This window comes from Orbicella faveolata, unplaced genomic scaffold, assembly GCF_042242905.1.
Source record: "Orbicella faveolata isolate gen_17 unplaced genomic scaffold, um_ofav_v1 contig_15, whole genome shotgun sequence".
NCBI lineage: Eukaryota > Metazoa > Cnidaria > Anthozoa > Scleractinia > Merulinidae > Orbicella > Orbicella faveolata.
In genome coordinates, this window is record NW_028301542.1 from 10,962,856 (window position 1) to 10,977,500 (window position 14,645).

The 14,645-nt window shown below is 39.7% G+C and overlaps 1 protein-coding gene and 2 pseudogenes across 1 annotated transcript; all 3 read left to right on the plus strand.

Moving 5' to 3' along the window:
- Positions 1-3,933: 3,933 nt before the first annotated feature.
- On the plus strand, positions 3,934-8,081 carry LOC149113518 (uncharacterized). The gene has a single exon (XM_089288391.1). The coding sequence runs from the start codon at positions 4,395-4,397 to the stop codon at positions 5,616-5,618; it is 1,224 nt and encodes a 407-aa protein (XP_089144517.1). The 5' UTR covers positions 3,934-4,394; the 3' UTR covers positions 5,619-8,081.
- Positions 8,082-9,040: 959 nt separating this feature from the next.
- LOC110060691 (BTB/POZ domain-containing protein 6-B-like) lies at positions 9,041-11,763 on the plus strand (annotated as a pseudogene).
- Positions 11,764-14,233: 2,470 nt separating this feature from the next.
- The window catches only part of LOC149113519 (tetratricopeptide repeat protein 28-like), a 5,501-nt pseudogene continuing 5,089 nt past the window's right edge, over positions 14,234-14,645 (plus strand).

Genomic DNA, 14,645 nt, shown 5'->3' on the forward strand with positions numbered 1-14,645 from the left:
ATATTCAAGTTCTTTTGCAAAGAATTTTTGACACTTTCTTCAGATACTTACAGATACAGCAGAGCAACAAAGAGGCCGCCATCTTGGATGAACGAGCGAGGCATGGGCTCGAGTCTTTTCTGTGCTACCAAAAGAGATGTTTCTTTGCCACTAGTGCATCGGAAACGAATCAGAAGACACAAACATACATATAAAAACTGAAAAATGCTTGTTTTGTAAGCATTTCTTTGCATTTGCTAATAAAATAGATTTACACCACAGGTATCCCATATCTCGATTTTGGTCAAAAACTAAAATCTCATTAAAACGGGAGCGTGAGCAGATTGACATGGGCACCCCTTCTAATATCATTTGGTAGGGTATAAGCAAGCTGTGTGCCAAATTTCATGCTTTTATCACACTTGTCACGATCCAGCCTAAATTTTGCGTTAAGCCACCTGACTAATGTTCGAGAAGTTCACTTTCGCGCAGGTTATGTCAATTTAAAAGGTTCATTCACGTTTGAACAAGCAACGTTTCTTTCGTTCATGCTGTTCGTCGCCGTATCCAAATCGTCAGGTAAATGTCGCCTTTCATCGTTTTGCCTTGTATTTCCAATGTTGTATGTAATGTATTATTTTGTTCTAGAAACCACTGCCAGTGATATGTAGTTAAGAGTTCGAGTCGCCGTAAATAAACCTCTTTACGACATGTTGTCTCAGGTGCCAGCGAGAGTGTCTACAAACAAAGGACGCTTTCCATTCGACCAAAATTTCCGAAATTTTCCAAACGGAGGCAAATGGTACGGAAATTTCTGGGGAAAGGTCCCAGAAAATCCGGAAATTGTTGAATTTCCGAGCGAACCATTCAACCCAAAATTCTAGAAATTCCGGGATGAAAATCAAATGGAAGGGAAATTTCCAGGAAAATATGTTCGAAAATTTGGGTATACCTCACGAGGTTGTCCTCTTTTTCGGAAATTATGCAAATTCTCGATTTTCTATTTAGCGCTAGTTCTTTTGGCCGCGATTCATAGCGAGTTGGACATCTCACGCAAGGATGACAGCGACGCGTACTCGAAAATGGAAATACTTTAGAATCATTCTACTTATATGTCGATAAATACTAGCTGCAGCTAAATTCGTGAAGAAAACGTTTTATAAAAATAATGCCCCCGTAGTGTACTTGTTTGTTTTGCGTAGGCTGGCTAGGAAATGTACAAAGATTTATAACGCGTGCAGAACCATTGTACGACTCATTAACCCCTTTGTTTTGCGACTTTTTCGCTGCCGTTGTGGTTGGTATAAGGTCCCTGCTGTTGTGGTCTATGAAAAGTCACGATGTCGACATATTAGTGTTCTGTTTGCTTCTATACTTGCGATTTAAAACTCGAAGTCATTGAAAAATTCCAAGCGAACAAAACTGTGCGGCTTGTCGTTTTCTACACTGGAAAAGTGACTCAAAAGTCTGTACCATTCGCCCATGGAAATTTCCAGAAATTGTTACCGGAATTTTTGGTCGAATGGAAAGCGCCCACTAAAAGCTTTAATGAACAGAAACATGGCTATGCACGTGCGTTTTAAATTTTGGTACATTTCTTACTCGTCCTCTGCAAAACAACGTGAAATGATCAATTCCGCGGTTTTTGAAGAACATGAACCACAACAGTGAATCATCCAGACTTCTATTTCGAAATCGTCAATTTCTTTACATATTGAGCTGAGGATAGGCACACTGGAAAGAATCAGATATATGTAAAATTCTTAACTAGAATATGAAGTAGTTTTTCAGTCGTCGTTGCCCTCGGCGTCGCTGTCGTGCTTATGTAAACTATCCTTTAACGAGTCACCGACAGGGGAGTGAACTTTTCATACATCAGCTCTCCTTTGCAACTGGGTGCGTACCGTTTATATGAAAAATCAAGGGCAGGCTGAAGTTAGGTGAAGGGTCATTCGCTTTGAAGCTAGCATGAGCCTGGAAGGAAAGCCAACTTTTTCTCGCCGACCAGAGAAAAGTCAGGATATCTAAAGCATGCGCGAAACCGGACGAAGAGCAAGTTTTTTCACTCTCCTGATATGGTGGTCGGTTAAGGAAAGGGTAGCCCTCCTACCAGGGACTCCTTCTCCATCTAAATAGGCCGTCGAAAATAAGGAAATATAGTCAGCCAATAAGCGAATTCCGAGTGGCTTTTTCCCTCAGCTTCAAAGGGAGTCTTGTTGCACAACTTTGCACAACGTGCAAATCAAAACATTGAAGGGTTGTACATTAGGATACTCCTGAATGCAGAAGTAAAAGGCAACTCGGACAGGGCTTGTCTGGTTACTATTTGATGTATTTAAGAATCCCTGTTGAATAGCAACACCACAGTCACGTTTGAAATGTTGCGTCATATGAAACGTTGCGCCCACAAACTTACTGACTCGCAGGCATAAATTTTTTTCACAGATTTGCTTCAAATGTCGATGGCACGTTCCCCATATTGGAGATGTGCTATTTGGTTCTTCGGCTTTTCCTGTCTATTAGCACTCGTGACAATATTTATATTAACTCCAGATGTTAAAAGGTATGTTTTATACTAATTTTTGCAGATCTGTTAAGTTGTGCACAACTCAAACAATCCCAGGAAGTAGGTTATTCACAAATTTCAGAATGTTGACAAATCAGCGACCATGATCAGCAAAATTTTAAGTCATTCATAAGGGATTCCAAAACTTTATCTTTCTCCGGTCTGAAACTAGGTTCAGACCAACTTTGTTCACGAACTGCGTATTACAACGCAGCATAAACGGTGTTATTAGGGACCTTTAGATTGGACTACGAGTATGAGATTGAGGCCCCATTTATATGATGTCGGGTACCCGAGACAACCCTCCCCCGAGTTACCCTGGGTGAGGTAACAAAACTCAACCAACCGTTTACATTAGGATCGCGAACCAACCTTGGGCGGCGAGACAACTCGGGTGGGCGAGTTGTCCCGCCTTGGCAGGTAGGGTAACCCTGGCAGGCCGGACAACTTTTCTTCATATCAACACTTTGGCTCGCCTAACCGGGAAAATTCTCGCCGTGGCGAGTGTCACGTAATGCCTAGATTTAGGTTTAAAAGCAGAAATTTGTATCAAAGAAGAGAAAATTAACTCGGCAAAACCCACTGTGATCGAATGACCGACGGAAACTCAAATAAAGAGGAATATTTGCACATTCGATTATTCAATAAGGGTTATGAATAATCGTGCAAGGTCAACTTTGCATGCCTCGGCTTACAGGGACTACGTTTTCACATATAAACGCTCGATAAAGTTGCCTCGGGGGGGGGGGGGAGGGTTCTCTCGGGTACCCGAGACCATATAAATGGGGCCTGAGTACACGAGTACGATTTTCAAATTTCAAACCAGTGACGTTTCTAGAGCCCTCGCTCTTCATGTTGGTTTTATGTAGAGAGGGTAGCTTATAGGATGAGATGGGTCTGTGATTTGATGATGTGAAGCCTGCAAACTGGAATTAAAAAGTCGTTCTCGTACTCGATCTCGATCTCGATCTTAAATCCCCTATTGTACATTGAACTCACTATCTCTTATCTGATTGGCCGAAAACGTACAGTGAATTTTCGAAATCAGCGCCTGTGACCTCATCATACAATAGTCATGTCAAGGACACTCAAGGTCACGGGTAATCATGTCATGTATGACCGCGGTGCATGATTTCTAATAGTGATCCTGTTAAGTTCGCGCGCTTTGTGTTGCTTGCCGTCAGTGATCACGCAAAAACATGACTTGATAACTCGGTAACGGTTATCCCTACCTCGACCTTGATTATTCTGGATATCACAAAAACCTCATCCAATAATTGTTTAGAAACAGGTTCATTATGTATCGCTTAAACATGTACAATATGGACATCGTCCCCATAATATGAAACGGTTCGTAAATTTAATTTAAGATAACTTATCTCTTTACAGATCTTTCAAAACTGAAAATTGCGAGGCAAACCACGCCGCCTGGGTTAAAGAAAGCATTACAAAGGAACTAAATGAAATCTACGTGGAAATGCAAAATTTGTTTATGCACAAACAGGCACCCTCTGCTAGATTGGTTCAGCAACTGGGACAAATTGTTAAACGCGACAGCAGACTACAGAAGGCGAGTACATCCATTGAGACAGGCAACAAGAATGGTAGTGTGGATGTCTGCCCAGAGGTGTACCAAGGAGGTAGGTTGGGTTATCCTTTCTACGCCAAGAAGGGCTAGTACACCACCAACTGTACCAATGCTAAACCAATTCGTTCTGTGATAAGTATTTTAGTCAATACTGTGTCATATCCCAAGGAAGATGAGAACCACGTTGAGAATGTTTTAAAAGGGATTACCGAGACGTACCCAACAGTTCAAGTTCATTTGGCAACCCGTAGCAACGAAGTGATGGTGACTGCCAAAAAGTATAAAAACGTTAATGTTATTAAGGTGTATGATACAAAACAAAGCAAAGGATGGAACACTTTAAGAAGTAAGGTCTCTACCCGTTACGTACTCGTTGCACGAGACATTTACCACTTCACATGGCTCACCCAGCTTGAGCGGCAACTCCGTGTGGTTAGTCAGATACCAAATGTTGCAGTTGCAGGCGGAGCATACCGTAATGTCTCGGGTCACTGGAAAGCTGGTTGTGTGCAGACTAAGCTAAAGAACTACGTCCTGGAATACCAGGAAGGCTATTATCACTCAAAGAATGAGTGCATGTTCTGTGATTATCTGCAGGGTCCTTTCGTTACCAAAACAAATCTGTTGCAGCTTGACGAGAACCTTCCAGATGAGGTTGGGTTTGACGATTGGTTTTTACGTGTTGTTCAAGATGGCGCCCTGATCATGGCATGTCCAGATGCTATGTATTTCACCATCGATTACTATTCGAAAAGAACTGATAGAAAAGTGTGGACACCTTTGGCTAAAAAGTGGGAGCTTAATCGGGTGTTACTGCCCCAGGATGTGAGGCATTCCTTCTCTCGTCAAGACATTGATCTCAAATGCAATAATTTTGCCCAAAGCGTGTTGCTTCCCGTTTGTTGTCTGGAGATGTACGCAGATGCCTTGTCTTTTTTGCAGAGATTTTCTAATGCGCATAACATTGGATTCGAGCTCGATAGTGGTTCAGCATTTGGCGGTGTCAAGTTCAATGGCCTTATTCCATGGGACATCGATGGAGATGTCTTTGTACTGTTTGCAGACATCCCCACTTTCAATAAAAAAGAGACAATCGAGTATTTCAAGCAAAACGGATACAGCCTGGCCGAGATTACAGATAAGTACCTGCGAATTGATTTCAACGGATTTAGCATTGAAGTATGGGGGACGAGTGTTTTATCAAATACAGCTTACCTCTCTAAAGAGCTCCGAAAGAATGAAACACCCACCAAAGCAAACATCCGTGGCAACTGGATTGACACTAAGTTTAGTCCAGGATTGTACGCAAGGAATCGGTATGGAAGAGAAATCCTAAAACATTCCCAGTCCTGGCGCAAAGTGGGATTAGCACACAGTTTTGGTGACTATGAGCCTGGCAGCTTTGAGCCTTGCGAAAATCCTGTGCATCACGCTTGTCTGAATAATTTTCCTGGTGACGGGGACATTCCTTTTTTGGCAACTTAACAACGAGTGGAATCGCCAAACTGTCCAATAGTTAACTCATTCTAAAAGCAGGCTAGGGGAATCCGTCTGCCTGTTTCGAAAAAATATAGTTAATATAAATCAATAGACCTTTTTCGACTGGACGGTTTGTTGCCCCATTTCAGACCATGTGATGATTCTCTTGAGAATTCTTCCTTTGAAATTTTCAAATAGTCGTGTGCATCTGAATAAATAATTTTTAGATGGATAAAAGAACAATTCTCCAGAGAATATCACGTGGTCTGTAATGGGACAACAAACCGCCCAAGCGAAAAAGGTCTATTAAGGCCAACTCAAACGGTCATGACAGTTGATGATAGTTCCAACTATCATACGCTCGGTCAAACGGAAAAAAACTATAATAAACTATCATGTCGAATTTGAACACGTCCACACTGCATGACAGTTGGTGATAGTTGATGATAGCTAACAATTACACCTGTAGCCCGCAAGGGCTGCGGGTCAATAGCCCATGAGGCGAAGCCGAATGGGCTATTGACCCGTGGCCCTTGAGGGCGAAGGGTCTAATTGTTTTAGTATCACCCAACTAGTCGGAAAGAAAGGCAATAATAAAGTTCGCAAATGCAAGTCGAAGAAATATTTCTTTGGGATTAAAACGAAAGAAAGCGTCACACTCGATTGTGCCAATTTTGCTACTCGAAGACTATTACCAATAGTCCTCTAGTAGCGTAGCCAATTAAAATGTAGAATTTGCATTAGTCCACTAGTTGGGTGATACTAATGAATGATAGTTCGTGTTCAAGTGAAACGTACGTGATAGTTGAAACTATCGTCAACTATAATCAACCGTCATGAGCGTTTGAGCGGGCCTTTTAATGAATCATTTTCGTTGTTGCATTTGAAAGGTGCCCAGTGCTCCATAGAGTGAGACTCTCTCAAGATTAGTTGTTTATACGTACAATTTAACATGATTTTACTTTTCAAATTATCAATGAGATATTAATGAGCTAAACTCTGTTACAGTATATTAGAAACATCTTCGGATATCTGTTTGAAATCTTTGGCAGTGAAAATTATGCGAGGAATGATGGAAAACGTTCGAATAACCTTGGATGTTCAGCCAATTTCAAAATGTCTCCGGGGATGTTTGGGAAATGTTCGGAATTCTTCGGAACTTTGTCGTAATATTCTTTTTCAGAAATGTCTAGTATACAGTAAACAAACTAATGTGCTCGCTCGTACGTTGTCAAGTTTAAAACACGGAGAGAAATTTATCGCAGAAATCTCCGTACAGCCATGTTTATATTACTCTATGTACACATTAACCATATTTTTAAATCAAACAAACGGTATAAAACTGAAGTTCAACAAAGCGAAAGTAGCAGAAAAGTCATTCAAGGCCTAGTGACAAGACAGGAAGAATTTAAGTTGTTGTATATAATATGCCGACTGTGATGATCCTGACCCTGTGTACCTAATACTGAATGCGCAAAACTTATCCGTCAATTGCTTGATCGATTTTCAATTTGTTCAGACTTGAAGGTCAACCGTACTAAAACTGTGGCAATGCGACAACTCTTGGAATAAAATGAAATAATAGCGTTAAAGCCCTTGTGATAGTATTTACCTATAATCCTGTAATGAAACTTATCGACTACAGAAAATTTTTTATCCGTTTTCAGTTCTAACAACTCCAGAAGAATTCAGAAAACAATTAAATATTACTTGGCCGCACGTAGTGAGAACTGGAAGAGAACCACAATATTCTTTGAAATTTCACAGCGGGAAAAAAATTAAACACTTAAGACTTTTATGAATTCCAAGAGTCTCAAGGGTTTTTGCGAAACTAATAGAGGACTTTGCTTTACCTGATTCAACTGGTACTATTCAGTTGATACTATTTTAGCTGATTCAACTGTTCATATTCAAAATCTTCAATAATCACTTACACCAATAATCTTGTCTGGCCAAAATTGTTTACGTTCCAGAGCAGCTCAAAAACTGTTTATCATCTTTTGTGGTTTGCACTTTCTGGCAAACATGTTGAAATTACCTTACAGGAAGGACGTTTTGATACGTAAATTGAACGAACTAAATGACTTATTAAATGACTTTTTAATTATTGCAAAATGGCCTACCTGAACCAATCGTAAACGAAGTCTCGGGCCAAATAGTACTGTTTTTTTAAAGAAATGATTAATATATGAAATATAGGAGTTAGGGTTAGGTTAAAGAAATGATTAATATGAAATATGAGACTGAAAAGAAACAAGACGCAAAAAAATTTCAGGTGCGAGAAAAATTATTCATTACTAGCGGATTATCACTTGTTATAACTTACATAAAAAATTTTTATTATTATTATTAATTGTAATGTAGTAGGCATGTAATTAGAATGTTATTGGCACGTGTAACAAAAGTGTTGTACTTTGTACCTAATAATGGAAATATAATGTAAAAAAGAAGTTAAAAAAGCGAAAATAATCGTCAAAAGTTGTGGCTGTACATGTAGGCAGCAGTAAGCGCGTAAATTATCAATGGACTACGACGTTTCTCAGCAACGTAACACTTGTACAAGTGCGCCATGATTAAGTTAATTACTTCGTCAGTGTTTTATCAATACTTCCGCGCTGGCACATTCAGAGGGAGGGTGTGGGAATCCAGAACATTGTCCCCCTTCAACAGACCCGAGGTTTTTGCCAATTAACTAATTATTGAAAAAATAGCACAAATTTTAAATCGCCAGAAATCGCCAAACCAAAGGGGAGAATGTTTCAAAGGTGCATGCTGTACAACTGCAATTTCACGGTCATGTACTTGCAATGAGGAAATCAATGAACGGGCGGATGGACGGATAAATGAATTGATTGTTTCAATATTTTTATTAAGGCAATTTTTGATCGCCTATCAATAACTCATGGCTTTCTAGGACGTGTTTCAAAGGAGAAAGAAACCTTCATAGTTTCCACGATTTTTCGCGAAACTGCGAGGCTTAGCTGAAGTTAACAACAGAAAACAACTGCGTTCTGGGCAACTGTTCATCAACAGGCTGGGAATAGTTGCCACAAGTTTAGCTCGCACTGCAAAACTGGGGACTACGCTTTCGCAGCTGGTATGAGGCCTTCGTGGTCTGGAACGACCAAGAAAATTGAAACACTTAACGGAATATTCCATAGCGCTCCGAGAAAAATTACCTCTGCCAGTGTGCCGACCCCTTCCATGGAGTGGATTGGGATAGACTCTAACTCCTGAAGTGAAGAGAAATTGCAGATGCGCTTAGTGACATGAGAAAGATACAATGTTCACCAGGTCGCGACAAATTAGGCATAGCGTTAGAAATTCCAAGAAAAACAGGAACAGGAAGTTTTTCTCGGAAAACATGTGACACCAGTTAACGAGCATTCATTTATGTAAATCACGTGATATTGAGATGCGTGTGAGAGTTTTACCATTGAATGTCTTACGTTTTAAATGTTCTTCCTGATTGTAAAGACATCAGTGGAATATATTCAGAGCCAAACCTGGTACCGCGTAAAATACTCTGACCAAAGTACTCTGACAGCAAGGATGAAAGAGAAAGAAATGCAAACATTTGTCGAGTCTTATGCCCCGCGGCATGCTGAAAAGCCTTTGTTCTTTTTTTGTTCGTTTTTACCGCAGCATAATCACGACACGTGCAGTAATTACTTTCATTCGTATTACATCAGACACGTGGTGTACATAGCGCCAGAGCAGATGACTCAAATTTGGGAATTTCTTGTAGTAAACTTTCATCCGAGGCCTGGATAAAGAGTCGCTTGTGTTTTCTTTAATGCCTTTGTTTTGTTTGTTTTAATAGGCTACTGGAAGTAAAAACCCACGACTTTCTGAGAAGTCTTAATCGATTTTTTTTTATTAAAATACAACGCCGTCATCCAAGACGTTAGTCGAGTCTATATGGTAATGTAATCTTTTTTTAAATAGTGTATTACATCACACACTTTTACATTTCATTCGTATTACATCAGACAAGAAATTACTACTTTTATTTAGCTCAGAGTAGCAAATTGACTTTTCCTCAACTACGAGCGGTAGAAGCTAAAATCTATTCAAATTGCGCCAACCTCAAGTCAGACGCCATGTCTCACTCCGTGGTCGAAGCACACTGGCAAACAACACGACCCACTATCAGAGAGAGGAACAAATTTATGTTCAATAACAATCTCCTCAGTGATGTGAAGTTTATTGTTCGAGAAGCGAATGACGGAAACGAAGGTAAGAAAGTGATTCCAGCACACAAGTTCGTGCTGTCGATTAGCAGTCCCGTGTTTTTTGACATGTTTTATAGTGAATTGGCGGAGACTGGAGACTCCATTGAGATATCTGACTGTGAGTACAAGAGTGTCTTGGAGGTATTTCGTTACATGTACAGCGACGAAGTAAACTTATGCGGAAATACTGTGATGGAAATACTGTATTTGTCCAAGGAATACATGCTGCCTTCACTAACTGAAAAATGTATTCAATATTTGCAAGATAATTTAGATGCATCAAATGTCTTCAGTATTCTTCCATCTGTTAAGATATTCGAAGAAATGAACCTTGTGTATGATTGCTGGAAAGTGATCGATAGACAAACTGAGGAAGCTGTAAAATCAGATGTCTTTGAGGCAATTGACGGGCCGTTACTTGAAGCAGTTGTGGAGAGAGACACTTAAAATATTGAAGAAGTAGAGTTGTTTAAAGCGATTGACTTGTGGGCGACTAAAGCATGTGAAAAGCAAGGTTTGGCCCCAGAAGGTGAGGTGAAAAGAAGAATTCTTGGAGAAAAAATAGTCAAAGCAATGCGCATTCCAACAATAAAACTTGAAGATTTTGCTAGTGTGGTCTTGGACAGCAAAATTCTAACAACTGAAGAAATGGTGAATATTGTCAAATATCTTAGTTCAGTCTCGAGTTCTCCAACTGGATTTCTAGAAACAGGAAGAACCGGTGTTGACGATGATATTCAACGTTGCTGTAGATTTGATTCAATGTCATTGTCATACGGTTACTTTGGCTCTGTGGAAAGCATTTGCGTTTCTGTGGACAGAGAAATAATCCTACACGGATTGTGCTTCTTTGGTAGTGAAAACAACACTTATTATGTAGACACGGAAGCGAAAGATATCAGAACTAAGTCAACAATGGTGTCAAAAAAAGGACACTTTCTGTCAGAACTACTGCAGTGCAAAATAGGAAGTTATTTTGGTTTCAAAGTTTTGTTTGACACGGGAGTCGTTTTAGAGAAAAACGTCACTTATGACATAGAGGCTCGAATAAGTGGCCCTAACTCGTCACGTGGTGGTGATGGCGTTGGCTCGGTCCTGAGTCCTTGTGGTGTTACATTTGCATTCACGGAAAGCGAATCTCTTGGGAGTACAACAAGTGTAGCATATGGACAATTTTCAGAACTTTTGTTTTCCCTTAACTCGTTGTAGCTGATAGAGAGTGAACTTAGCTTTCTGCTGTCGTCGGCAAGGCGACACGTGACATCAGCACATCCAGAACATTTGGTGAAATGGCTGACACATTTTATCGATTGTAACGATATTTTGGTATAGAGATATTTTAATGTGAATTGTGTTAATCCCGCTCCCGCTGATTTGTTAGCCAACAGGCCACGTTCGATATATCTATATTGTAAGATGGCTCCGAAGCTTTCAGAACAAACTTCCATATTTGGTGTTGTTTTCTTTGTAACCATTACCATTTACATGGGAAAACCGGAAATTCCAGTTGGAAAATCAAATCGTTCGCGCCATTCCGTTTGGGAAGCTTCAGAAAATATGGGCTGTGATTTGAGGTGATGCTATTTTTCTGCTGTTTTAAGTCTCTCTAGCTGATGTGGATATACTTTATAGCGATTCCCTCTCCCGCGACGTGGCATTCAATTGTTTAATGTTTATGCCTGAAATTTCCAACCGGATGGTTTTTGTAAATGGTAAGCACCCCAAGTCTCTTTTGGGAATTGACAGAGAAAAGAAACAAAAAATTTACAATTTTAACCCGGAAGCCTGAGAGCCACGTTAGAATATTGATATATCGAACGTGGCCTATTTGAGATAAGGCTGTAATGCATGGTATTTGTGCTATATGAAAGTATTCGAAATTAAAAATAAAAAATAAAAGAACGGAAAAGAAAAAATGAACATTATTAAGTAGTACGACCTGAATAGATGCGCACCTAGCCGGTGAAAGAACGTTTGTTCTGATGGACAGAAATGTGCTTTAAAGATTTTTTTTTTTTTGAACAACGCCACATTAAAACGCACATGGCATTGTCAGTATGTAGGAGTCTGAAATGTAACAAGGACATGCTGGAATGATATGGCATGTAAAGTTCCATAACTATATTTTAAGGGTTTTTTCTGTTACTCTATTCGTAAAGAATTATGACTTTAAATTGACAGAAAACCATTATGACATGCTTGAGCTCTCTATGATTTAGTATAAACATTGGCCCAAAATCTCTTTGTTATTCAAATACGAACAAATTCTTTGTTTCAGAGAACTGTGGTTGTGCATTCCCAACTTTCTCCTGAGAAAATTTTAAGAATAGTCCAGGATGGAATGTAAAGTTATAGCACAAGAGATTAAAACATCCCCCAAAACAGCTCGTTAATATCAGCACTTAACCACCATATTATTGAGACATCTTTCAGTCAGGTACAACGTTGCGTGACAAAGTATATCAATCGCGTGACTGCAGACATTTGGTTTCGCATGTATGTGAATAAGTGGCTATTGAGTATCTTCCTCTGCAAACTGCGGTCTCTAGAGTAAAAGAATACATTGATAACGGTAAGGATGTATTAGCTTTTCCCTTGATGGCACAGTTTAATTATTTCATAACGCAGAACTCAGCGAAGATCAAGTCTTAATAGATACATATCCTCATTGAAAGACAATTCAACCGACATATCAGAATTGTCTAGACAGTCGATCAAGAGAAGCATTGTAGAAGGCAAAGGACAGGCGTAAAAGAACCTTAGAGCATAAGTATATGTAGCCTACATAATGCCAGGAACCTGCTAAGTGTTAATATGTTCTCCTCACACCGTGCGCCGGGATGTCTGCAATATGTAATATGAAATCAACCAAATAGTCAGTCCCGTGATGTTGCTCAGATAAAAGCTTCTTGCAGTTACTTGTTATGGCTACCTAATAACGCTTGATCGCAACTTCGGTAAAACTCAAATAGCTTGCAGTTCCTTTTGTGACTAATGAGAGCAAAAGTCAAAATCATTTGAGAATACATTTAATTCCGAGATTATCAATTTCCATTTAATGATACGTCCATACTGTTGTCTAGCTGTTGTCCAGCTGTTGTCCAGCTGTTGTCCATACATCGAGACTACTCAAAGAAGTCTGGTAACGATTCCTGACGGGGTCCTGAAATTCACTTCGTTGTTAATAACAGACATGCAATTATCAGTTCAGCACGCTGATTGGCTGAGAGGACGTCCATTGATCCCAAACACTGCCAAAAGTTGGAAGCTGAAATAAAATTGCATGTATATTTAATCAAATGAGTTCTTTCGTGCAATTTGGAATAAAAAAGCACTCGTTAGTTTTTCGAAGGCTACAAATTGCACTCACCCTACTGGCTTGTGCAATTTCTTCTAGTCTTTGTAAAATTTACTTCTTCTTATTTATTCCAAATTGCACTCGAAATCATGTGATTGCCTATACAAAATGTCTGTACAGTGCTTTGTCCATATGACGAATTTCGTAAACAAAATGTCCTGTCTCCGGATTCATCATTATAAATCCTGAATATTCTGTCCTGCATGTAAACAAACACCTTGGGAAACCGATTTCTCTAAATCTGACGAGCCTGGAACGCTTTCCATTTGCATCATGGAGAAATCGGTGAGAATTTTCGGCCAAATGGAACAGAACAAATTTTCAATGAGAAAAATGAGACGGGATGATTGTATAACATTTGACAGCGTCAGTTCGAGAACCTTCCAGTAGAAAGGACTGTTCCATTTCATTTCCCACCGAAACGAGTGCGTATTTCATCAAGTGTCCTAGGAAAAGTGTGAAAAAGCAAATGGTACCGTACAGTGATTTTCCAATCATTCCGGTAAAAACGAGAAAGTAGATAAGAACACCTCTTAAAGTAATCAAAACTTTTCCGAAAAAGTTTCTTTTGAAAAGCCCGTTCCATTTGGTCTCCCACCAGGAAAACCGGTTTTTCCGTCTTTCTGTACAAATGCTAAGCGACCCTGGAAACAGTTACGTTCCCAACCTCGTTCCTAGGGCTGGGAGCGAGATTGTTTCGAGTCGTTTGGACAAATTACACTGGCGCGCTTGCTTTTCTCGCTGCTACCTTTCATTTTTAAATTTTCGTTATGAAAAAGATAATTCAGTCGTTGATTTTAAAGCGTCGTTATCACTTGGTTTCAATTTTCAACGGATTCATGGCCAGATCCGTTACCTGCGGAAGCCGACGTAAATGTCGTACCATTGAATCAATTCAGTGGAATTCGACTCTAGGTGATTTGTGGGGACCGTTCTTATCCGTTAAAGGAAAGAACTTCATATTTTGATCTGGAAACTTTCTAGTGGGTATCATTAAATTCACCTCTATTTTTCGATTTTGCAGGTTTCCAGAACCCAGTATGGACCGTGTGGTCCATGAAGCAATAAATGCTTCATTGAATTACGGAAAAACACCACTGAACAACAACGAACGCTAAAAGGTATATTCCGTGTTTACAGAATGCCTCAACATCTCTCAAAATATCGGCCACTTTAAAACTTCCATCTCAGCATCGCTTGGATGCCTGGGTATGTTTTACATAACGTCTAATGATATCACACAAGATGTGGCCTGTTATGACCGTGCTTTAGAACTTTTGAACAACGTCGACGAAAATGAAGCTGAAAGAAAGGAACAAAATTCGAAAAAGGAAGCGAAAACGTCAGCAAATAAAAGCAGATGCTTATATGTAGAGTGGTTCCGCCATACTTAGGATTATAATCCATCAAATAGTTTCGCTAGCGCGCGATTGGTCTAAA

What these genes read in the sequence shown, in the direction of transcription:
- LOC149113518 (XM_089288391.1), top strand. Translation starts at nt 4,395, where the DNA reads ATGGTGACTGCCAAAAAGTATAAAAACGTTAATGTTATTAAGGTGTAT.